This window comes from Miniopterus schreibersii, assembly GCF_964146895.1.
Source record: "Miniopterus schreibersii genome assembly, chromosome: 1".
In the NCBI taxonomy this organism is placed as follows: Eukaryota; Metazoa; Chordata; class Mammalia; order Chiroptera; family Miniopteridae; genus Miniopterus; species Miniopterus schreibersii.
The window spans coordinates 180,038,195-180,064,143 of NC_138101.1; the positions used below are offsets into that span (position 1 = coordinate 180,038,195).

The 25,949-nt window shown below is 41.9% G+C and overlaps 1 protein-coding gene across 8 annotated transcripts in view; it reads left to right on the forward strand.

Moving 5' to 3' along the window:
* SIPA1L1 (signal induced proliferation associated 1 like 1) overlaps nucleotides 1–25,949 on the forward strand; it is a 392,555-nt gene that overhangs the window by 356,862 nt on the left and 9,744 nt on the right. For all 8 annotated transcript variants that reach the window (XM_081116818.1, XM_081116817.1, XM_081116822.1 and 5 more), the window contains 4 exons: nucleotides 2,531–2,973; nucleotides 15,080–15,316; nucleotides 16,595–16,760; nucleotides 21,490–21,736. In XM_081116818.1, coding sequence (XP_080972944.1) covers nucleotides 2,531–2,973; nucleotides 15,080–15,316; nucleotides 16,595–16,760; nucleotides 21,490–21,736 — 1,093 coding nt within the window. The remainder of the gene's footprint in view (nucleotides 1–2,530; nucleotides 2,974–15,079; nucleotides 15,317–16,594; nucleotides 16,761–21,489; nucleotides 21,737–25,949) is intronic.

Here is a 25,949-nt window from a genome sequence, read left to right on the forward strand (position 1 = left end):
TTAAAGGAAAAAAAAATATGTCTTTATTGATTTCAGAGAGAGGAAGGGAGAGGGAGAGAGAGAGATAGAAACATCAAAGATGAGAGTCATTGATCGGCTGCCTCCTGCACACCCTGTACTGGGGATCAAGCCACAACCCAGGCATGTGCCCTGACCGGGAATCTAACTGTGATCTCCTGGATCATAGGTCAGTGCTCAACCGCTGAGCCATGCACTGGCCGGGCGAGAAAATCTATTCTTAAAATTAATTTCACCTGCTTCTTTTTACTTTTTAAAAATTGGCCACTAGAAAATTGAAAATTATACATGTGGTTCAGGTACTATTTCTGTAGATATGTAGTTTACCCTCTCAGCACGTCTCAGTTCAGGCTTGCCACATTTAAGGTGCTCAGTGGCCACACGTGGCTGGGAGCTGCCAAATTCCACAGCACAGGTAAAGGGATAAGAAGTTCTGCCCTACAAACATTTAAAATAAAGGAAGGCCTAGAACACAAACGTTGTTGAGAAAAACTAGAGTTTCACTGGTGAGGTAACTGGGATTGATTCTTGTTTAAGGGGAAGAGAGCTTTATCTCTGCACTTTGAGGTGAGAGTGTCCTACTCCTGCCCCCACCCTTAGCCAACACATACACACACACACACTTCCTCTCTCCTCTCTTCCCTTAATCCCCATCATGTATTGGGACTTCCTGCCTCCATCTAATTTAAAATACTATTTTTTCCACCTATCTTTGGAAATCTTGTATCTTTGGTAAACTATAAAATGTTCTAAGTAACTAAACCACTGGGTAGAGATACAGTTCACATACCATAATACTCATTTTAAGTGTACAATTTAGTGGTTTTAAATATACTCACAGGGTTGTGCCACCAGCACCATGGTCTAACTCTAGAAATTTTTTATCACCCCAAAAGAAACCCTGTACCTTAGCCACCCTGACTCTCCCCCACCCCTCCAAGCTCTCAGCAACCATGAATCTACTTTCTGTCCATGTTGAAGTGTTTTCTGGACATTTCATATGAATGGAATAGAATGTGTGGCCTTTTATGTTGAGCTTCTTTCACTTAGTTTCAAGTTGTTGTTGTTTTAATAGTCACCCAAGGATACTTTTTCCATTGCTTTTCAGAGAGCGAGGGAGGGAGGGAAACATCGATGTGAGAGAGACATCAATTGGTTGCCTCCTGCACGTGCCCTGAGCAGAGCCGGGGATCAGGCCTGCAACTGAGGTACGCACCCTTGGCCTGAATTGAACCCGGACGCTTCAGTCTGTGCGCCGACGCTCTAACCACTGAGCCAGACTGTCTAGGGCTTGCGTGTGTTTTTAAGAGTCATACATGTCAGTACTTCATTTCTTTGTGTGGCTGAATAATATTCCATTGTCTAGAAATACCACAGATCCTTATGCACTTATCAGCTGATGGACACTTGGGTTGCTTCTACTCCGGCTGTCATGAACAGTGCTGCTGTAACTATGCAGGTGGAAGTTTTATGGGAATGTGTGTTTTCATTTCTCTAGTAGATACTAAGTGTGAAACTGTAACTGTTTTCCCACAGCAGCTGCCCCGTTTTATATCCCCACCGGCAGTGCCAGCCATCATCCTTGTCTGTCCTTTTGATGACAGCCGTGGTCGTGTGTGTGAGGCCATCATATATCTTCTTTGGAGAAATCTCCATTAAATCCTTTGCCCATTTTTTAATTGGGTTATTTGAAACAAAAGTTTTTAATTTTCACGAATTCCAATTTAATGATTTTTTTCTTTTTTGTGAACTTTGGAGTTATGTCTAGGAAACCATTGCATAATCCAAGGTCATGAAGATGTATATGTACTTATGGTTTCTTCTTAGAGTTTTACAGTTTTATCTCTTAAACTTAGGTCTTTGAGCTTTTGAGTTTATTTTTCTATGTGGTAAGGATCCAACTCCATTCCTTCTGGATATCTAGTTGTCCCAGCACCATTTGTTGAAAAGACTAGCCCTCTAGCCCCTCCCGTCCGTCCCCCCCCCCGCCCCGCCCATTGACTTGGCACCCCTGTAGAAGTTATACCTCCAAGCACTCCTCAGAAAGCTGTCTCCTAAATAGATGGTAGCTGGGGATGTTGGAAAGGAGCTCCCTTTAGGAATAAGTTTTATATTCTGCCTCTTGTTTGCTATGAGCACGGTAGGTCTTTTCTAATTATAAGCCTTTTTTGTAAGAGTCATTTTTCTTTTTCTATTTTAAGATTAAAATATTGAAGACCAATGACAGTTTAGATTTTTCCCCCAATTAAAATTATCTCGGTACTATTCATACTTTGTAACTTAAGTCAAATAATGAAAAATGGATTCTTAAAAACTCGTTTCCAGTGCTCTCTGCCATCGAACTTTCCACATGAGTTTTTCCAGGCACCTCCAGCCTTACTTCAGTTTGTCACCATTAGCACCTTTGGCCTTGAGAACTCCCTACCTAGACACCTGCCACAGGGTCATTGTCCCATGTTTTCTTCCTGGTGTTCAAGAGCCTGTATGTAAGTAAATCTTGCTTCCCTTGCAGTCTGACAGCCACTACTCCAGCCACTCCAGCAGCAATACCCTCTCCAGCAACGCATCGAGTGCCCACAGCGACGAGAAGTGGTACGACGGGGACCGCACTGAGTCTGAGCTTAACAGCTACAACTATCTACAGGGCACGTCTGCTGACAGCGGCATCGACACCACCTCCTATGGCCCCAGCCACGGCAGCACCGCCTCCCTGGGGGCTGCCACGTCCTCGCCTCGCTCAGGGCCAGGCAAGGAGAAAGTGGCCCCCCTGTGGCACAGCTCCAGTGAGGTGATCTCCATGGTCGATCGGACTTTAGAGACGGAGAGCCACGGCATGGATCGGAAAACAGAGTCCTCGCTGAGCCTGGACATCCACAGCAAGAGCCAGGCTGGCTCCAGCCCCCTGACTCGGGAGAGCAGCACTTTCAGCATAAATGACGCTGCTTCCCACACGAGGTAACTGCCCTCCCCATGCTCTCCCATGCCCAGCCCCGTCCTGAACCCAGTTCCCAGCCTCGCCCACTTTCCTTTGCTCAACAGTGTATAAAGCAGGGTGCTTTTTTATGCAGTGGCAGTTATGTTTATATATTTAGTGCCTTTATTTGCTACCAGAGTACTTTCTTCCTGCAATCCTAATGCATTATTTTAAACTGTGAGAAAAGTTTACAGATTTAGTCTTTGTAAAGTTGTCTTCGATTTTATAAAAATTTTCCTAACTGTACCAGAATTAGAGAAGAGAATTTTGTAATTCGGGCTCTCAGCTAGTGATAAAGTAGAATGGAACAGTCTTTTGAAGATGTTAAAAGAATCTTGACAACATTTTTAAAAGGGAGGGCTCTTTTCTAAGACTAGCATGGCATTTTTGACGATGCCGAACACACCCTTTATACTGCCTGTCTCCCAGAGAACCTCACTTGCCCTGTGTTTGCATGGTAATTTTTTTCATTAATTGGCTCCTGACAGTAATGTGTTGAGGGTGGGGGGTATGCAACAATAAAGTGTAGCTATAATTAAACATCCCGTCTACCTTTCAAAATAGAAAAGTGCACATTCCCTTGTACCATTCTTGGATAGGCAAAATTAATGCCATTTTTAATTTCCTTCTTTGGATTTGAGCCTAACATCCAAAGTATGATGAGGTTCTTCCTTTCAGGGAGGAAACACTCCATTGCTGACTTTGGGGACCTTTTGATCTTTGTGGTGGTTTCTCCTATTGCCTGTTGTCAGTCATTGATCAGCTTATGGGACAGCATCTAACGTTGCTGTCCCTTGGGTCTCTTTTATTGTTATGCCCTAAAGAAAAATAGCAGAGAAGCTGAATTTAGTTTTCTTTTTCAAATGAGAATCCAGGCACAAAATCTGTCAGAAAACTCCAAGTAATTTTCATAAGAGAGGACATCTTCCACTTAATTGGGATTTGTTAGACTTGATCAGTTAAATATTCAGTTCTCTCAGTTTCTTTGTTGTTACTGATAAGATTCTTGAGCTTCCCATCTAATTAAAATTCCAGGCTGACCCTACGGTATGAAGCATTTCGTGTGTTTGTTTCTGTTATTGTGACAGAGCAGTCACTGAGACTTACCTGAGTACCAGGCATCCAGTTACCTTTCCACAATTCAGGAAGTAGAGTATTTATGATTCAGGTGGGTTGAGGAAGTGTTTGGAAGAGTAGAACAGAAAGCTGGGCATCAGATACCATAATAGATTCACATGGCACAGAATTAGGGCACTCACTTGCTGTTTTTGGCGCATCCCGTCATCCCATCACCTATAGCCTGTGCATTGACTTAGAACATGTTTGAGTTCAGAATATCTTCTCTGTGGTTTCTCAGTTTAGACAGACTCTTGTTTCTTTGGTTTCCAGTTCTTTGTTTTGAAAGGAGGGTGTCCTTTTTAAGAGTGGTATTCCATCTGGGGATGTATCTCTGGTTTAATTTGATGGTGGAAGAGAATCAGCATTAGAGGTCTTGTCTAGTATGGCATCGACATGGAGAAGGGTTGGAAGGGGCCAGGCCTCCAGAGCCAAAGCGCAAAACATCTGCTGCGCCATCCAACAAATCCCCAAATCCCAGGGTATCTGCAAAGTCCCCACTGAGGACTGTAGTATCTGAATGTGTCAACTGGGATAGCCTAAGGATTATCCAAACTTTCTGCTTCAAACTGACCAGGCAGAAATTATTTAAATCATGGAAATAACTCTTGTGTTGAAAGTCAAACTTACTGGAGAAGGGAAGAAGGCAGCTTTTCAGGGAGGGTGGGAGGGCCTCCCGCCCACTGGTGGGTTGAGTCACATTTGTTTCTTGTCTCCGGTAGATGGGGATGGTGTGTGACTTCAGACTATTGATCTTGGCAGAGAGCTGGATAATCCAAGCTTTAGCAGCCTGCCTTTTCTGGAGGAACGGGGACTTAGCCACCAAATGCACATTGCTAGAGAAACTAAAATCACTGCAAATTAGAGTCTGTGTGTCCTCTGAAGACAGGAACAGCAATTAATGTGGAGGTCTCCTGACAGTGCCTAAAAGAGCTTGTACCTGGGACTTGGTGACAAAATCTAAATTATAGTGATTAAGCTCCACTGTGTGTTTCTGCCTGGGCTGTGTTCCTCCCCGCCCTGTCCTCTAGTCTCCTTGTCGACGCTTGTGCAGGGCTTTTTGTGGCACCCCATGAGAACTGCATTAATGTAGGATGGTAATTACATAGGGTTGTTCCATTCGAGAGTCATTAAGAGAAGCCATACTCACTGACTTTCTGCAATTAAAAAGTGTATTAATTGCTCTCAAGTGTTGCTCCCTAGGGAAAAAATATGTATTTTTCTATAAGGCTGGGAAAGTTAGGGAGAGGTTCTAATTTTTTTTTTTTTTTGTAATGTCTGTTTTACTTTCTAGTCTTAAAATGAATCACACAGTAAAATGATTTGTGGTGAGCATAGGAGAGGTGAAGGTAGTTCTAATTTTAATATACTTGAACCAACTGGGTCATTTCTTCCTTAGAGTTCTGGCCTTGGCTGTGGGCAGTCAAGTTTGTGTGGTGACCAGAAACCTCCTTAGTTAGTACAGAGCTCTAGTCCTGGTAACCAGTGGTATTGCCAATGTTTGAACTAGGTTAAATAACACACATTGTGAAGCTAAAAACCTCACTGCGTACTTGCCTATACGTAGCTCTTCTGTAACACCCTGACCTGACCTCTTCAAGTGTCCAGATTTCTGCACCCACCCTCGTTACCAACCATTCTGCAGCCTTCCTCTTCCTTCCCGTAGGTCCCTCATTAGCCAGTTAGTACCCACTTATGTGATCGCATATACATCCTTACTGCCATCTAGTTCAAGGGGATTTCTCACCCAGTATGTTCATCCTAAACACCTTTGCCTAGTGTGTGCCACTGTGAGCCTAGTAGGTAAGTGCTCAATTTATTATGCTGTGACGGCTAAAGGCCCCTGACCAGTAAACCATTTTAAAGATAGCATAATTTCTCAATTCCTGATTCCTAGAAAACCACTATTCCATTTCAGAGCTTCTATAGAGGGTCAGTATTTGCAGACAGCTGTCCTGCTTTCACATATAGGTGTATGTGTGAGAGTCTCTACCTAGAGTCCTGCACAGTGTGAATGTTTAGTTAAGTCATTTCTGTGTAACATTTGTTTCAATCTGCAAAATATAATGAGGAGGGACTTTATTACAGCTTATATGCAAATATCAGTCCAATCTGATGTAAGTTGGTCAGTGTCTGACCTTCACTGGAGGGGTGGGCGAAAGGCCAGGAGAAATGCCTGCCAGTGTCAGTGCAGTTCAGTTTCATGAATGCACTTTTTCTGGTTGACCTAATAAGTTAACCATTCATGCCAGAAAGACCGTATGCTTCTTGAGAGGAGGGGTGAAGAAGGGCTTCTTTATATTTAGTTTATGTGAACACGAAGGCGTTTCTTGGGTTTCTACGTGTGCCTGTGTGTGTTACAGCTGGGTGGTTACATCTCACTCCCACCCTCTGTGGCATCCTGCATATGTGTCTCCTGTTTTTATCTTGAACATTTCTCTTTCTAATCTCTTCTTCCTGGAATTGTTAAAATTGCTAGCAATCACTTGCCTCTCATCTATATTTTTTTCTTAAGTTTCGAGAATATGATTTTTCTAAGTTTTATGGGCTAATTCAGAATTGGAAAGTGTAGCCTCTAAAATGACTTCTCTTCAGCCTGTTGGGGGGCTCAGCTTGCCTTACTTTTACAGGTCCTTTTCATTGGTAATTTTTGCCTTGTGGTTCTGCACACGGTTAACGTTCAAGAGCCTATTTCATTTGCTTTTGTACTGCAGATACACAGGTGATCTGTCCTAAGCTTTCTTGCCCCCATTTCTTGTAGCATATGGAAGTGGGTGACTATTTTATCCAGAACTTTAGTGATGTCCAGTTAACCTCAAAAACTGAAAAAAACAGAGCCAGTGTAGCTGAAATTTCAGGTGAATATTGAGAAAATGAGACCTCTGTGACCCACAGATGCCAGGTTGCTTGTTGCAGACCCACCAGCAGTCTGTCATTATTGCTCTGTGAGGCAGCTAATCCAGTTATTAGTCGCTGTGGAAAGCCCAAAGTCTCCAAATGCCATTAAGTCATAACACCAAAGGATTCTGAAAGGACAGAGAGTTCATTCTTTGTCATGTTTAAGCCATCCTACCCTGATGAGAATTTATCCAATTGCTTAAAAAAGTGTGGGGAATGGTGGGGAGTAATCTCAAGAAGAGAGATTGTACAACCTTTCTGAGTAATTTTGGTACTTTTCTTCCTCTTCAAAATCTTGTTCCATGCCTGCCTGTTTGAAATTCCTCTAGCTACAGCTTAAATATACAATTAAGAAAGAATGAATGGTTTTGGGGAGCTGAGTCTTTTCCAAACATGAAGGTTTTTGAAGTTTAAGATTATGAAATTTGTAGGCACCAACAAGAGCCCATTGGAAGACAATTTTTAGAAAAGAAAGAAACTTATAACAGCTCCCCACTTCCAGGCATGTCAGAGAGCAATACAGGGACAGTAGATTTGGAACCTGGGATCCAGGTCCAAGTCTCAGTTCTGTTGACCAGAGCTCTGTGTGGCCTTTGGGTAGCCATGCTGTTTCACCAAGCTTCTTCCCAGTCTGTAATCTAATACCTAGACCACTTACTCAGTGGTTGTTTTTATGTGTTTGTTGACAGTAAAAATAGTTACCAAATGTATTGCAGCCCGGCCAGGCGTGGCTCAGCAGTTGAGCATCGACCTAGGATCCAGGAGATCGGGGTTCAATTCCCGGTCAGGGCACATGCCCGGGTTGTGGGCTCCATCAGTGACTCTCTCATCATTGATGTTTCTATCTCTCTCTTCCTTCCTCTCTCTGAAATCAATAAAGATATATTTTTTTAAAATAATAAATAAATAAATAAATAAATAAATAAATAAATAAATAAATAAAATTCTTTTAAAAAAATGTATTGCAAACGTCCTTTTAAGACAGAAGGTTTTCTGTCATTTCCTTTAAGTTCTCCATCACCTACCTTAATGCAGTTATGGAGCTACTTTCTTTTTGACAAACATGTATCTCCCTCAACTCCTCCTTTATGTCATTGATTCTATAATCATATTTTTCTTCTCAATTTTTCTTCTTTGTTTTCTCTGTCCTTTTGAGATGCCAAACCTGGACATGACACCTTTCTCAGCTATGCTTAATAAAATGCTAATATGTATAGTTACCTTGTTAGCTTTCTGTTATGTAGCTCAGCATTGCAGATGCATTTAGCTTGTGGTCCACAGTGACCCCTGAGGCCTCTTCTGCTGCGTATGTGTCGCCTCATTTCCCTATGCTTTATGCACTAGTGTGCTCTTGTACTTATTAACTGTCTCCCTGTTATAGATGAACAGTTTTCTTTACTGCAGTCATTTGGCTGTCCCTTTTGCCAGTTTAATCATTCCAACTTCACTTATTTCTTTTCCCCCTAATCGTTTAGAATTAGTGTCTTCTTAAGCCCTCCTAAATTACAGAGCCCAGTATTGGATAGAATTTGGCTAGTGCTGAACACAGTGGGAGGGCACAGGACTCCTCAGTCATTATCCTCCACATTATCTGTCACCCAAAGGCTTATTTGTTATTTGTGCAAGTAATCACAGGAAACCCTCCCAGCTCCCCTCCCTTTGATATTAGGCCACCATCCAGCCTCTGCCACAGCTGTTTGACAGGTGACTAATTGCTGCTCCCCACCTCCCCCCCCACCACGCCTGCCTGAAAACATCCCCCTTAGCAGGCCCAGCCTGTCTAAAATCTGTCCCTTCGTGTCCTGCCTGAATGGCAGTTGTTTCCCTTGGCAGCTCTCAGCAGCACAACAGTGGCCAGCAGGTGTTTTCCACGGGAGGAGATGGTCTCCCAGATGATGCAGGACACTTTTCCAGGGCCTCACAGCTTCTGCACTGAGGCTCAGATTTATAACGTTCAGGCTGCCCCATCCTGTGTGGTTAGTTCCTTTGCCAGGTCCCCAAGCAGATGTATGCCCTCCTTTGTCAAGTGTACTGCTGTGACTGGCGCCCTTTCCGCAGACGGCTCCTCGAGCACCCTCTCCTGCAGTTTCCCGCACCCAGGGGTGTAAAATAGCCAGCTTCAGTACATCTGGCTCAGGGTGTCATCTTGTCAAGATGAGGGCTGTGGCCACTTGCAGGTGTGAATGCAAATGAAGATTCCATGGACACGTCAGCTCTTCCAGAGCCCTAGAAATCTATGTATTAACACTGCTCCAATGATGCACCTTGATCTTGACAGTATGAAGTAGGGTTTTGATGAAGTCACAACAGTATGAATAATTCAGTGGATTTAAGCAGTGGTCTTCAATTGCTGTGCACACTTAAGGGAGAGTTTGATAGAATTCATAGCCCAGGTACCACCCCAGGTCTGTTAAATTAAAAATCTCTGGGATTGGGGCCCAAGAAGGTGTGTTTTAAAGCTCCCAGGTGACCCTCATGTGCCTACTGAATTAGAGGCCAACTGTATACTGAAGTGCTCACCTTTGTGCTTGAGTTACATACATTAATGAATTATTCATTTGTTTTTTGCTTTTGTTCCCAAATCTAATCAATTGTTAAGTAGGGCTATCTTGATTACAAATGTTAGTGATCAAAAGTATGCTGGCATCTCACATCTGGGAGCTAGTGTCAGCCATCATGTTCACAGGAAAAACTAGTTATGGTCTTATTTAAGCAAGTATCCTTTGAAGAATACACTTGTAAACAGAAGTATAACTGTAGATTTAATTTCTTACAATAAAAATAAAGTAATACCCAGTATGAGTAAAATACACTTATCTTCACGCATATCTCTTCCATACATTTGTACATGGCTGCCGCAGCCGGTTTGACTCAGTGGTTAGAACATCAGCCCTCAGACTGAAGGGTCCCGGGTTCGATTCCGGCCAAGGGTATGTACCTCAGTTGCGGGTTTGATCCCCATCCCCAGTTGGGGCAAGTGTGGAAGGCAGCCAATCAATGCTGTCTCTCTCTCATCAATGTTTCTCTCCCTTCCATTCTCTGAAAAGCAATGAAAAAAATATCTTCGGGTGAGGATTTAAAAAATAATAAATAAAATGGGTGGCTGATTTATCATTGTTTTGACAGTTTCTTTCATCAGATATCATGTGCCTACAATGGCCTTGACTATTCTAGGCATGGAGAATCCAGCAGTGAACAAAACAGGACAAAAGTTTCCGCCCTCATGGAGCTTACGTTTGAACAGGGAGACAGGTTATAAGCAAGATAAAGAAGTTGAATGTAGGGTGTCCCCAAAAAATGTATACATACACTTTGAATTTATAATTATAAAGGCAGTGTTTATTAAAATGCATTTCATTTTCAGAACTAAGCTATCAGCTATTAAAGTGCATATACATTTTTGGGCACCCTGTAAATGGTGTGCTACGTAAGTGCTAAAGAGAAACCCTTTGTTCAACAAATATTTTACTGGGAGTCTACTGTATTCTAGCATTCTTGGGTACACAGAGGTAAACTCCTGTCTTCAAAGAGTTTATAATCTAGTACAAAAACTTAACTGCCTCTCAGAGAAATAATGTTTGTCATTAAACTTAGAAGGAAAGAGCTCCGACATCTGTATATGCTATATATATTGCTCTCTCCTTTGATGTTTCTGAGCCTTTTCTATAACTTTCTCCATTATGCAGTGTGTACATTTGGCTAAAACCAGCATAGCTATTTTGTAAAAGATGGAGGAATGATTTGTAAATTAACAGGCATATGATCTGCTTTCTATTCTCATGCCTAATTATCTCTGTTCCGCCAGACATTTAGGCTTTGAAAGCCTCAGGGTTTTGCATACCGATGTTATCATATTAAGATACTGTACCTGTTGCTGAGAAAATAAAATATGGGCAATTCAAATGTACCTTGGGTACAGTGGTTTTCAGCATGAGTCAGGGACCACAGCATCAGCTGGGCACGCCTTAGAAGTGCAAATTCTCATGCCCCTCCACCTCACCCAACATCCTGAATCAGAATCTCGGGTGGGGCCCTGCCATTTCTATTTTAACATTTATTTAAAGTGTGCGAACCAGCCCTAGTCATTCTAACATGCTTGCACTCACTTGTGGATACTAATCAAGGCAGGTAGAGCAAGCACATGATTCTCAAAGCTGGAAGGTGTCTACATTAGGCCCTGATGCGTGTTTCACTTTATTGAAATCTGCTTCAGACACTGTGACATCACCACATCTGTGTTATAAATGTGTATGGGGTAGGTCTAGTCAGGTGAAAAAAATCTGCAAACCAAAGATTAGACTAATCTTGTCGCTAAGTAACTGTAACAAACGGCCACAAGCCTATTGTATAGTTTTAAAGTATCCCCGAGGCTGCACTGACCTTTCAGAGGCTTCATGTGGCCATTAATCTGGGTCTCTGGTGTTACTTCCTATGAGTCTATCTGCGTCTATCTTTATATGTCTGTCCCTGCTTCCTTTTTATTTCTGGCTCACCTTACCCATTTAGTCTCTTTCTGTAACAGAAAGCTACTGTTATTTTGTTTTTATTGATCTAATGTACTGCACTTATGCAAGAGTTTTGCATTCCCTTTTCTTAATTTTAAAAGCAAACAAGTGGGATAATTTGTTACCAAGAGGTAAAAACTAAATGAGATTGCATTGCTTTTCAATTTGTAAGAGATATCGTGGGTGTGTTTTCAGTAAAGTACAGCATGCATACTGAGAAAGGTGCAGGTCATGGGCGTCCATCAGTATGAATTTTCACAATGTGAACATACCCACGTAATCACTACCCAGATCAAGAACTGGAACGTTACCAACATCCAGACGCCCTCTCTCCCACATGCCTTCCCCAGCCATTCCCACCTCCTCCCCAAGGTAAACGCAGCCCTGCCTCCTAAAATCCTAGATTCCTGTTGCCTATTGGGGGCTTTATGTAAATGGAATCATACCGTATGTTTTGTTTTGTGTCTTGTCTTCAAGTCAGTGTTATGTTGGTGAGATTCATCCGTGTGCTGCAGGTAGCATGAGTTTATTTTTATTGCTATAGTATAATTACATTGTGGGAACACACCACAACTCATTTATCCATTCTACTGTTGATGAACAGTTTGAGGGGTTCCAGTTTGGGGATGTTACAGATTCTTGTACATGACCTTTGGTACACAATATGTATGAATTTCTTTTGGGTGCATACCTAGGAGTGGAATTGCTAAATCATCGGAGATTATATATATATATATATCACACATACACATCCATACAAACATTCAAATTCAGCTTTAGCAGAGACTGTGAACCAGTTTGCTGAAGTGGTTGTAACAGGTAACACTCCCACCAGCCATGTATGAGAGCTCTAATTGATTCATATCCTTTCTAGCACTTAATACATTGTTAAGTCTGTAATTTTAGTCATGTTGGTGGATGTGTAGTGGCTGTAATTTGCATTTTCTCGATAGCTGATGATACTGAGCACTGGTGTTTACTGGCTTTTTAGATGTCCTCTTTTGTGAAATTCCTTTGCCCATTTTTCTGTTGGGTTGTCTTTGCTGTATGTTCTGGATAGGAGTCCACAGTCGGATCTATAGTTCCCATATATTCTCCTGCTCTGTGTCGTTGGGTGAACAGTTCACTCCATGGTGTTCAGTCCTTTCCTTTATGATCCCGTTAAAGAACCTGTGCTTCTCTCATAAAGATGTTCTTCCACGTTCCAGTCTGGAATCTTTAGATTTATGTGTAAATACACAACCCACCTGGGAATGATTTTAATGTAAGGTCTAAGTTGGGGTTTCAGGCTCATTTTCACCTGTATGTATTGTCTCAGGACCTTTGGGTTTGGGGTTTTTTTGTTTTTCTTGTCTTTCTTTTTGTTGTTTTGGGGTATTTTTCCCCCTTAGTTTTCATTCTAGTTTCTGATTTACAGAGAAGCTGCACAGGCGGCACCGAGCGTTCCCATGAGCCCCTCACCAGTCTCCTTGTCATGGTCATCCCACGTTGCCGTGGGACATTTGTCATCGCTGAGGAACCCACAGCGGTACCTTGTTATTAACTGAAGTCCGTGTGTTATTCAGAGCAGGACCATTAGTGTTTGACACGGGGAAGTGCTGTTACGGGATGCTTTGAGACCACACCCTCCTAACTCACTCTTCAGTAACAGCGTCCGTCAGCTGCCTCCGGTCTCAGCCTGCGCTGGAGAACGCAGCGGGGCTCCGGCAGCGTGAACGTCGGTCCTGTCAGGCCATGGGGAGGAAGTGCGGGAACCCTGCAGTTAAAGGCCCAGGTTGCGGTCAACTTAAACCCTCTCCCTGGTGTTCTGCCTTCCTGAGTTTTAAAAGTGTAATGAGTAGCCTTCTCCTTAAGTCCTATAGACTTTAGTTTTATGATCTTTAACTGAGATTTAAAATGCATTGAAGACGGAGAGCTTTTTATCTTTTACTTTTAGCCACGTGCTGCACAGTATTTATCTTACAGCTGGGGTCTGGACCTTTTGACCACCTTCACCCATTTCAATGCCCCCCACCCACCACCCCCGGCAACCACCAATCTGTTCTCTGTTTTTATGAGGATTTTTTGGTGGATTTTTGTTTTGTTTTTCAGATTACATGTATAAGTGAGATCATACAGTATTTGTCTTTCTCTGACTTATTTTTCTTAGTATACTCCCCTTAAGATCCATTCATGTTGTTGCAAATGGCAGGACTTTCTTCTTTTTATGGCCTCGTAATATTCCATTGTGTGTGTGTGTGTATAATATACCATGTTTTCTCCATTCACTCACTGATGGACACCTAGGTTGCATTCGTATCTTGGCTGTTGTAAATAATGTTGCAGTGGACACGGGGCACAGATATCTTTGAGATAGTATTTTTTGTTATTTTTTAAGGAACCACCATACTGTTTTCCATAGTGGTTGTACCAATTTACAATCCCACCAACAGTGCATAATGGTTCCCTTTCTCCACATCTTTGTCCACACTTGTTATTTCTTGTCTTTTTTATAACAGCCATTCTAACAAGTATGAGGTGATATCTCATTGTGGTTTTTATTTGCATCTCCCTGATGATTAGTGATGTTGAGCATCTTTTCATATACCTGTTGGCCATCTGTATGTCTTTGGGGAAAAATGCCTATGCTGATCCTCTGCCCATTTTTTAATCGATTTGTTTTTCTCTTCTGTTGAGTTGTATGATTATATATATATATATATATACACACACACACACACACACACACACACACCCCTTATAGATATTTTCTCTCATTTCATAGGTTGCCTTTTTATTTTGTTGATGGTTTTTTTGCTGTGCAGCTTTTTAAATTGATCTGATCCCACTTGTTTGTCTTTGCTTTTGTTGCCTTTGCTTTTGGTGTCAAATCTGAAAAATCATTGCCAAGACTGAAGTCAAGAAACTTACCCCCTGTTTTCTTCTAGGAGTTTTACAGGCTCAGATCTTGTACTTGTCTTTAATCCATGTTGAGTTGATTTTTGTGTACAGTGTGAGAGAGCTCATTCTGATGAACAGCTTTTTAGAGAGTCCATATTAATGCCAGTTGCCATGGGTAAGGAGACCTCAGTGTGCCCCTTTGACCTTGAATGTGAGTGTGTAGAAAAGTGTACGCCTGACCCAGTCTCCGCTCCTGCTCTTGGCTGGGGCCTGGGTAGCGTCACCATGACCCCTGGTTCTGAGGAAGGCAAGACAGACAGCCCTGAGACTGCTGTACCCCTTACTGCAGGCCTCCCTGCTGCTTGCCTCCTGCAGACCTCACTGTAACAGACTTAAGAGCGTGTTAAGACCAGAGTGTTTCAGGGTGCCCCTGACAGTCTTCGCTGTTCTTACTTTTTCATGTAAAGTGCAGACTGAGCCCCACTGACCGCCCTTCACTCTGCCAGCAGACGTTCAAATTATAGTGAGAGAGCGAGGAAGGCCAACCAGACCCCCTGTAATATTTTACGAACTGTCCGTTGCGCTTCACCCGGCCTAACCCTGTCCTGGATGACACCCCTGGTGCTGGCGTGTGGACCCCGTGCGCACACGCACACCGGGTCCATTGTCCTTGTCCTGCTCTCCTCAGCACCGTGAGCTCCCGCCACTCCGCCAGCCCTGTCGTCTTCGCCAGTGCCAGGAGTTCCCCCAAAGAAGAGCTTCACGCCGCCACCTCCGCGCAGCTCGCGCCTTCCTTCTCCTCCTCGTCTTCCTCGTCGGGCCCCAGGACTTTCTACCCTCGCCAGGGCGCAACCAGCAAGTACCTGATTGGATGGAAAAAACCTGAAGGGACCATCAACTCTGTGGGATTTATGGACACAAGAAAGTAAGGATTCTCTTGCTTCTCTTACTTGCTGGTTTGCTTTTAACATGACAGAGAACAGAAAAGTTGGGAGCAGTTTTCTACAGCCGAGGTGGTGGCCAGGCTAGGAAGTAGGGAAGAGTGATTGTGTAGGGAGGTTATTATTATTTTCTGTAAGTAAAGCTTTCCTTAAATTATTTCTCCCACCTCATTCCTTAAATAAGATGTATTGTAATCCATTCAGATTTGAGAATCTTAGATCTCCTAGGAAACAGTACATTAGTCCCCCTTATCCATGGCAGATATGTTCTGTAACCCCCAGTGGATGCCTGAAACTGCAGAGAATACCGAACTCTGTATATACTGTGTTGTTTCCTATACATACCATTGATAGTTTAATTTATAAATTAGGCACAGTAAGAGATTAACAACAATAACTAATAATAAAATAGCACAATTATAACACCATGCTGTAATTAGGGTTATGTGAATGTCGTCTCTCTGTGAAAATGATTTGGTAACTGAAGACGGCTACTAGGTGACCAATGGGTGGGCATCATACACCTGTGGATTCACTGGACAAAGGGAAGGTTCACATCCTGGGCAGGAAGGTACACAGTTTCAGTCACACTACTCAGAATAGCACACAATTTAAAATTTAAGAATTGTCTATTTCTGAATTCTTCCATTTAATACTTTGGGATCATGGTTGACCGTGGGTAAATGTAACCGGAGAAAGCAAAACCTCGGATAAGGGGGACAACAGTGTTCTAAAGAACAGACTTCAGAGTAATCAGCCCTCTGGTGCAAAGACTCCCATCCCCTTGATATTAATCACACCCTCCCATTTAGTTCTTAACTGGGCCAGGAGGCACCAGAGGGAACATGAGGAAGTAAGTGACTACATATATAAAGGACTGACTGTAAAGAACATTTTACAAGGTAGTACATCGAAAAAGAATAAATGATTCATTCAATTATTTTGTTTTTGTCTGTAAGAAGATTGCATTTGGGATTCATACCCTGTGTCTTTTATTAAAAAGTCTGTTGCTAATTTTGGCTTAGTAGAGCTAATTGCTTCCTGTAAAAGAATGATTTTTTTCTTTAGACTTTTTATTTTCTGTTTCAGATTGGTTTCATTCATTTAACAAGAATTTATCTGAGTAGCTTCTAATTGAACAGCAGTAATTTTCCTTTTCTCTCCTATAATATTTCTCCGTTGACTTACATCCTTCCGAGCCCATTGTGCCCTTTGGTCCACCTTACTGATCTAGTCCTGCCATCTCTTTCCTTTGCTTCAAGGCGTCATCAGAGTGATGGCAGTGAAATAGCCCACACCAGGCTGCGTGCCTCCACCAGGGACCTCCGAGCATCTCCTAAGCCAACCTCCAAGTCCACCATTGAGGAGGATCTCAAGAAGCTCATCGACCTTGAAAGCCCAACTCCCGAATCCCAGAAGAACTTTAAGGTACAAGACAGAGCTTAGGGTAAACAGGGTTAGAGAGAGGCCAGGTGGGCTGGAGCTGCCCACTGCAGTCACTCCCTCCAGGGAGCGCTGGTTCCTAGCTCCTCCTCATTGCAGCCCACTTCCCGCCATCACCCAATCTTCCCAATTACTAGTTCCAGGGTTTTCCAAAGGTTCTGTTCCTGCACCCACATCCCTTTAGTCTGGGTTGATGTGAACCTATCACTACCCCACTGTTCCTCCTTCCATTGCCCCCGCTTGCAGTGCACAAGCTGCACTCTTCCATGAACGTTATCACTCGAGTGCCATTGCTCCTCAGAACTCCACAGGGCTATCTGAGGCCCCTGTCAGACAAATTTTTCTGTAAGGGTTTTAGTGCCTTCTGTCCAAAAGGCTCCCTTCTCCCACAAATAGCCCCTGCCCTGTGTGCCCACCACACTCTGTGCTCTGGCCTTGCTTCCGCCCCCTGACCCTGGCCAAGCAAATGTACTGGCCATACCCTGTGTGCTCTTTAGTCTAGCAGACTAGGTCTGCACACTTACCTTCAGAACTTCCAGACTCTCTTTACTTCATAAAGCCTTCTCTCCATTCCCTCTCAGAACTCCAGACTCCAGGTGCCTTCCCTAGAACCCAAGTCTCTCCCCATTCAGTCCCAGGCACTTGCTCAGAGCTTGTGCTTGTGTGTCAGTGGCCACATGTTTGCATTGCCACCTGAAACGGTTTGTTCTGCTCACCTCAGCTTGGAGGATCCTACTTAAGGCACTCCACTCTTGTCCTCTGAGATTAGCAGCTCCCAGGGCTCGGGGCTGGTATGTGTTGAGTGGAGCCCATAGGTATTCACTCTGACTGTAAGGCACTTCTGTCTGCAGTAGCGGGGTGCCCAGGAGAAGGCATCCACCCCAGGAAGGTCATGGCAGTAAACTTTGATGTGTTTTGTTTACCAGGTTCTTAGATAAATGATTTGTATTCTGTTTGAAGTGACTGGCAAGCTTCACTTAAAAACTTCAAGAATCAATTGAAAAAGCAAGCTAGACTATTATCTACTCACCATCCTCAGACTGATCAGAATACAGGGAGCGCGCCGTCTGCAGGAGCTGTGTGGTCGTGTCCCTGCAGGCTTCCTCAGCACCATCCCAGTGCACACGTGTGTGTTTTTCCTCCAGATGGGCCAGACACTCCTAAACTTAAAAATCAGCATCCACAGGACCAAAATGGACTCCAAAGATCATTCTGGAGTTTTGCAAAAGAAATGATTTATTAACACAAACATTAAGATCATAAATCATTTTAAAGACATGCCATTCTTGATTTCTGTAATTTGTTTTATAAGCCAGCACTTAACAGTTCTGACTCATCACCCAGGGAACAAATGGTTTCCTTAGCAACCTCGCAAGAGATAGTACTTGAAATTTCTTTATCCGTCAAAACCCAACGAGGTGTATTAAAATGTTTAAGGACCAGTTTAAAAATAAAAATTATTTTACATTTTTCCTTTGGTTTAGAGGAAAGTAAAACTTGCCATGGAAGGAATCTTTCCTCCAAGTCTTAGTTGAACATTTTGGAAGGGGAAAGCTTAGAGCTTTCATTCTTCTGATTCACTCATGCACTGGAAATAATTGAAAGCAAATGCCCATTTTGCCGTTATTTTAGGTCTTGGCTTTTATTTCCAAAATGAATTGCTTTAGCATTCCTATTTAAAACAGGGGTGCACATTATGCTGTGACTATATTACTGTCAGACCCTCTGCAAAGAAAATGCTGCTGAAATTATTACTGTAAAAAGGCTGGAAGCAGGAGCTGGAAAGATCCTGTTTTCTCTTCGATTCCATCCGTTTTGGTTTGGTTTCAGATGAGTTCAGCTAAGTAGCTCCGTGTGTCTTCTGAGATTTACTGTCTGGATGACCGTGGCTCTGCTGTGTCAGGAAGGCCACGTGCCCTTCAAGTCTTCCAGGTCACACCCGGCTCAGGGCTCCAAGCCACTGCATCAGGCTCCAGGTGCCAGGAGCAGCAGCTTCAGGCTGCGATACTTGGAACTCACTCACACCGTGTTGGCTTTATTGGCCAGCAAGTGCTACCTATGAGAGAGCGTTAACATCAAATGGCAGGGCCACTCCCAAGCTCGTTTACCAGCAGCGCAAGATATGGGTGTCTGCAGTGCTCGGCCTGGCAGGCTGTGCTGGGAGGTGGGTGGCTGCAGAGCTCCACGCAGAGGCTGTGGAGCTCCTACCTCAAGGAAAGTGGCAGAGCTGTAACATTATAAGAAGCCTCCTTGTCAGGCAGAGATGGGATAACCGTGTTTCCCATGAGGGCTGCATACAGGGGCAAGTGAAAAGACAATAGTGCAAACCAGCAGTCCTGCTTTCCTGCCAACACTCGGGTGCAGACCAAAGGAAAAGGCCTCATGCAGCCCCAGTGCTTAGGAAGGCCTGATACCTGTGTGTTGCAAATGCAGGTAACTTATTTCACTGGTAACCAGGGGGACTAGAAAAAGTGAGAAAACAGGAAACTGACTTGGAGCAAGATGCCACCTCTCTAGGCCTTGATCCTCTGCGTTAAAATAGAAGACCAGAGTAGATCAATGCTGCCCAAGTGATTTTAAAGCTCGAAAACTCTTTGAATAAAATTATACATGGAAGCCCAATACATAGAACTGAGAAAGCAGTTTCTCTGATGGGAGGTTGGATGTGATCTTAGGACTCCTTGCAGTATAGTTTCAAAATTGGGCGGGCCCCCTCGGCCAGTCTCAGGTCTGACCTGCAGGAAAGTAGAGGGCACTTGAAGGAACTGGAGAGGTGTGCCCACCTCCAAGTCTGGAATTAAAGAGGGATGGGGTGAGGAACCATCCTAATGAGTTTGGACAAGACTAAGGTCCTGCTACTTTTCAGTATGCAGAAAGCATCTGGGCAGATTGCTTCCTTCCATCTCCTGTCCTGCCTCCCTTTCCTGCAGGATGTTATAATGAAGGATGTTTAATGAAGCATGCTGCTCAGAGGACCTCTTCAAGGCCACCATCGAATGCTATGAAGTATACTAATAGTTCCCAGTGAAACTGAAACTAGAGTTGGTGGAAATTTTCCCTCCTGTAAAACCATCAGGGTGGGAATACTCACTGGAGAAGGAAATCCCTGTGCTGAACCCAGAGGTGCTAAAAAAGACTGAGAACAGATTGTGAATAGAGATCTGAGCTCTGACGTGGTAGGCAGAGGCCTACATGATAGTCCTAGAGCCTTGCAGATGGAGGAGAGATGACCTGGTTTGTTTGTATTTTTTAATTGTAATTAGCAAGTCATTTAACCTCTCAAATGCCCACTCTTCTCTGTAAAGTGAGAGAAGAGAAATCATTATTTCCGTACTAAGATCCCTCCACTTAAAGACTCACAAGGCATTTCTCATAGCTCAGTTTTCTAGGCAAGCACATATGTACCTTGGGTTTTTCTCATCATGAATTTTTTAAAGTGAGCACAAGTTTTACACAATTGGCTATACCTGAGGCTCATTTGCAGTGCCTTCGATTATACTTCTTTTATGTTTATGCAGCAGTTGTGCACACGACATTGTGGGTGGTTATTGATTTGATTAACCCTTGGTTTGTTAGATCCTGAGCACGTGAATGAGCCTGAGTATCAACTCTGTTCTCAGCTCTCTAAATGGAAGTGTTGTTGTATGGTTGTCTCTGCCCCTTCCAAGTGCCAGCAGTGACTCAGCCCTCCTACGCACACCTTCACCTGTCCCCACATTGCTCTCCTTGCCAAGGTGAAGAGTAGTCTAAGAGCAACTGAATAGAGATAGCTTTCTTGTTAATGGACCAATTACTCTTTTGGCTTTTAGGATGCTGGATATTTAAATATTGGTAATGTGTCTGTTGTCTCTCAATGAGTGGGATTCTCAGAAGCTTGCTCTTTGCAGAAGAACCTCCACTAAAGTCAAGTCTGGTCACAAAGGCAAAAGACTTCAATAAGAGATGCACTATCTGGAATCTGGAACATGTGTCATTTTTCCATAACTACATAAATACTTGTCTTTTATAAAGATGACTTTCCCGTTTTCACTTCATGAATAGAAATCTATCTCAAAAAGTAAATTATTGCCAAAACTCATTAAATATAATTATAGCAGCTAATGTTTATCAAGCGCCACCTATTATTTGAGTTACTATATTGTGATGATCAAATGCTCTTGTTGCCCAGCAAACATGCAGTCACTTGCCAAGCTTCTGAGGATACCTTCCTGGCACCATGGCTGTTCCCTGGGGGCTGTAACATTTCATAATACCACTGATATAGGCTGCTATGATTAGTCCAGGTTTCCTTTAACCCCCTAGTAATCCTGAGAGGTGATGCCACCATTTCCCAGACATGGAGTTGGACTCAGAGAGATTACATGATTTGGTAAATGACACAGGATTCACATACAGCTCACATTAGTCTGATCCTGATTTGTTCTTAGCCATGACATGATATTAATGGATTTGCTTAATTATATATCTGAATTATGCACTGAGCACTGGTAGCCATCATGCTGGGCTAGAAGGATCTGATGACCAGGAACTCTCATTTTGGCCCTCAGAATGTAGACAGAAGTGGTAGACCCTGAGACATCCTTGTTGGGCTCCAGGATTTGATGGGGTGTGTCTAAGAGCAGTGAATTTGCTAATCCTCTCATTCTCCCCAACCTGAGTCTTGGGCGTGTGACCAGGAAAATTGACCTTCTGTTGTCTTGGCACTGTTTTTCAGTTCCATGCGCTCTCCTCGCCTCAGTCTCCTTTTCCTACCACCCCCACCTCAAGGCGGGCCCTGCACAGAACGCTGTCGGATGAGAGTATTTACAGCAGCCAGAGGGAGCAGTTCTTCCCGTCGAGGGCCTCACTGCTGGACCAAGCCCTGCCCAACGATGTCCTCTTCAGTAGCACGTACCCTTCTCTCCCCAAGTCTCTTCCGTTGCGGAGGCCTTCTTACACCTTGGGAATGAAGTCCTTGCATGGTAAGTTTGTTTCCAGCTACAGCTGACTAGCCCTGCTGATGATGGCCAGTGTCCCCAGAGACAGTGTCACTCAGTTTGCTCAGAGAATGATAACCGAAGGAAGTTCTCCTAACACACATCAGATTATCTCTGCTCACCAGCCCCTCATTTAGCCTCTCACCAGTAATCCCAGACCACGGGGTACAGATGTTCAACCTCACCAGACCATGAGTTACCTGGGATGCCTGTGTGTGTGTGTTATTCCTATTAAAGTAAAATTGATATATAACATTATATTAGTTTCAGATGTTCAACATAATAACTTGATATTTGTTTATATTGCAAAATGACCACCACAATGAGTCTAGTTACCATCTGTCACCATACATAATTACAAAGTTATTTTTGTGTGAGAACTTTGAAGATTTATTCCCCTCACAACTTTCAACTATGTAGTACAGTAAAGGGTGGGGCAAAAGTAGGTTTACAGTCGTATAGAAAATAATACAATAATTAATAAATAATAATACAAGAGTAAACTTTCACATACCAACTATAAACCTACTTGTGCCCCACCCTATATTATTAACTATAGTCACCACACTGCATCCTCATGACTTTCTCTGTCAGACTTTTCTCAGCACAGTGCCCTCCAGGTCCAGCATGTTTTTGCTAATAGCAAGATTTTGTTTTTTGTGGCTGAATAATATTCCATTGTATGTATACCACATTTTCTTTATTGGTTCATTCATCAGTGGACACTTAGGTTATTTCCACATCTTGGCTATTGCAAATAATGCTGTGGTGAACATGGGGTTGCTTCTGTCTCTCCAAGTTAGTGTTTTCACCTTCTTTGGGTAAATACCCAGAAGTGGAAGTGCTAAATCATATTGTAGTTTTATTTTGAGGAAATTCCATACTGTTTTCTGTACTGGCTACACCAATTTACATCCGTGCCAACAGTGCACAAGGATTCCTCTTATCTCCACATACTTGCCAAAACTCATTCTTACATTCAAATCTTTAATCTATCATGAGTTAGTTTTTGTGGGTGTAAAAGAATGGTCCAGGCTCATTCTTCTGCATGTGGTGGTTTAGTTTTCCCAATACCATTTATTGAAGAGACTGTCCCTTCTCCATTGTCTGTTCTTGGCTCCTATGTTGTGAATTAATTGACCGTATATGCGTGCGTTTATTTCTGTACTCTTTTCTATTCCATTGATTTATATGTCTGTTTTTATACCAATACTATAGTTTTGATTACTGTAGCTTTGTAATATAGTTCGAAATCAGGAAATGTGATGCTTCCACATTTTTTTTCTTTTCCAAGATTACTTTGTTGTTCTTTCCCAAAATTACTTTAGTATTTGAGGTCTTCTGTGATTCAATATCAATTTTAGGATTGTCTGTTCTAGTTCTTTGAGAAATGCTATTGGTAGTTTGTTAGGAATTGCACTGAATTTGTAGATTGCTTTGGGTAGTGTAGATATCTTAATGATATTAGTTCTTCCAGTCCATCAGCATGGTATATCCTTCCATTTGACTTGTGCCGTATTCAGTTTCTTTCACCAATGTCTTACCATTTTCAGAGTACAGGCCTTTTACTTCCTTGGTTAAATTTATGCCATTGTAAATAGAATTGTTTTCTTAATTTCTCTTTCTGATAGTTTGTTATTAGTGTATAGAAACACAACAAATTTTGTGTATTGGTTTTGTATCCTGCAACTTTACTGAATTCATTTAAAGTTTCACGGTGGAGTCCTTAGGGTTCTCTAATATTATCTGTCATCTGCAAATAGTGAGTTTTACCTCTTCTTTTCCTATTTGGATACCTTTTATTTCTTTTTTTTGTCTAATTGCTGTGGCTACAATTTCCAATACTATGCTGAATAGAAGTGATGAGAGTGGGCAGCCTTGTCTTGTTTCTGAGCTTAGAGCAAAGGCTTTCACCTTTTCACCACTGAGTATGATGTTAGCTGTGGGATTATATATGGCCTTTATTATGTTGATGTACATTCCTCCTATAACCAGTATGTTGAGAGTTTTTATCATAAATGGATGTTGAATTTTTTCAAATGCTTTTTCTGCATCTCTTGTGATGATCATATGGTTTTTATACTTTATTTTATTAATGTAGTGTTATTACATTGATTGATTTGTAGATGTTGAACCATCCTTGCATTCCTGTAATAAATCCCACTTAATCGTGGTGTATGATCCTTTCAATGTCTTGTTGAATTCAGTCTGCTAATATTTTGTTGAGGACTTTTGCATCTATGTTCATCAAGGATATTGGCCTGTAATTTTCTTTTCTCTGTCTAGTTTCAATATCAGGAAAATGCTGTCCTCATAAAATGAGTTTGGAACTGTTCCTTCCACTTCCATTTTTTTGGAAGAGTTTGTGAAAGTTGGTTTTAATTCTTCTTTGAATGTTTAATAGATTTTGCCTGTAAAGCGCTGTGGTCCTGGACTTTTGTTTATGGGGAGGTTTGTGATTACTGATTCAATCTCCTTACTAGTAATATGTCTGTTCCGATTTTCTGTCTCTTTATGATTCAGTCTTGGTAGGTTATGTTTCTAGGAATTTATCCATTTCTTCTAGGTTGTCCAATTTGTTGGTGTATGATTGTTAATAGTAGTCTATTATGATCCTCTCTATTTCTGTAGTATCAGTTGTAATGTCTCCTCTTTCATTTCTGATTTTATTTGCGTCTCCTCTATTTTTTTGTGTGGTGAGTGTAGCTAAAGTTTTGTTTCTTTTGTTTGTATTTGCAAACAGCCAGTTTAGTTTTACTGGTTTTGTTTTGTTTTGTTTTGTTTTTTAGTCTGTTTCATTTGTTGCCTTCTCCTAATTTGGGGCTTCATTTGTCGTTGTTTCTAGATCCTTGAGGTGTAAAATTAGGTGGTTTGAGATTTTTCTTGTTTCTTGATGTAGGCATTTTACTACTATGAACTTCCTTAGAACTGTTTTGGCTGCATCCCATTGGTTTTGGTATGTTTTATTTCCATTTTCATTTGTTTCATGGTATTTTTTTTCTTTTTTATTTTCCTTTGACCTCTTCGTTATTCAGTATCATGTTGCTTAAACTCCACATATTTGCGGATTTTTATTTTCTTCTTGTAATTTCAGGTTTTATACCATTGTGGTGGGAAAAGATGCTTGATATGATTTGAATCTTTTTAAATTCATTGACGTGTTTTGTAGCCTAATGTCTGCTCTGTCTTGGATAATGTTCCATGTGTGCTTGAGAAGAATGTGTATTCTGTCACTTTTGGGTAGAATATTTTTAATATATTAAAGTCCATCAGGTCTAATGTGACATTTAAAGTCAGTGTTTCCTTATTGATTTTCTGATTGGCTGAGATCTATCCATTGACGTAAGTGGGTTATTAAAGTCCCCACTATTATTGTATTGCTGTCTATTTCTCCCTTAGGTCTGCTAATATTTGCTTTATGTATTTAGGTGCTCCTCTATTAATGTGTAAATAGTTACAAATGTTGTAACTTCTTGTTGGGTTGACCTCTTTATCATCATGTAATGCCCTCCTTTGTCTTTTTATCTAATATCAGTATAGCTATCCCAGCCTTCTTTAGGTTTCCATTTGCCTGGGATATCTTTTTCCATCGCTTCACTTTTAGTTTGTGTATGTCATTACATCTGAAGTGAGTCTCTTATAAGCAGCAGGTAGATGGGTCTTCTTTTTTTATAAGCATTAGGGTATTTACATTTAAAGTAATTATCAATACGTATGTACTTACTGCCATTTTGTTGTTTTCTGTCTTTTTGTAATTCCTCTGTTCTTTCTTTCTTGCTCTTTTCCTTTGTAGTTTGATGACGTTATATAGTGGTATGCTTAGATTTCTTTCTCTTTATCTTTTGTATGTCTACAGTAGGTTTTATTGCTTTGTGGTTACCAGGAGGCTTACATGTAATAACTTACATTTATAACAGCCTATTTTTAGTTGTTAACAGCTTAAGTTTAAATGCATTCTAAAGTACTATACTATTACTCTCTCCCCCAATATTTTGTTTTTTGATATGAGAATTTACATTGTTTTATCTTGTGTATCCCTTGTCTCTTATAGTTATAGTTATTTTTATTACTTTTGACTTTTAACCTTCATCCTAGTTTTATAAGTGATTAATCTGCCGCCTTTTTATATATTTACCTTTTCCAGTGAAATTTATACTTTAATCAGTACCCATTCTTTTCAGCATAAATATGTCCCTTT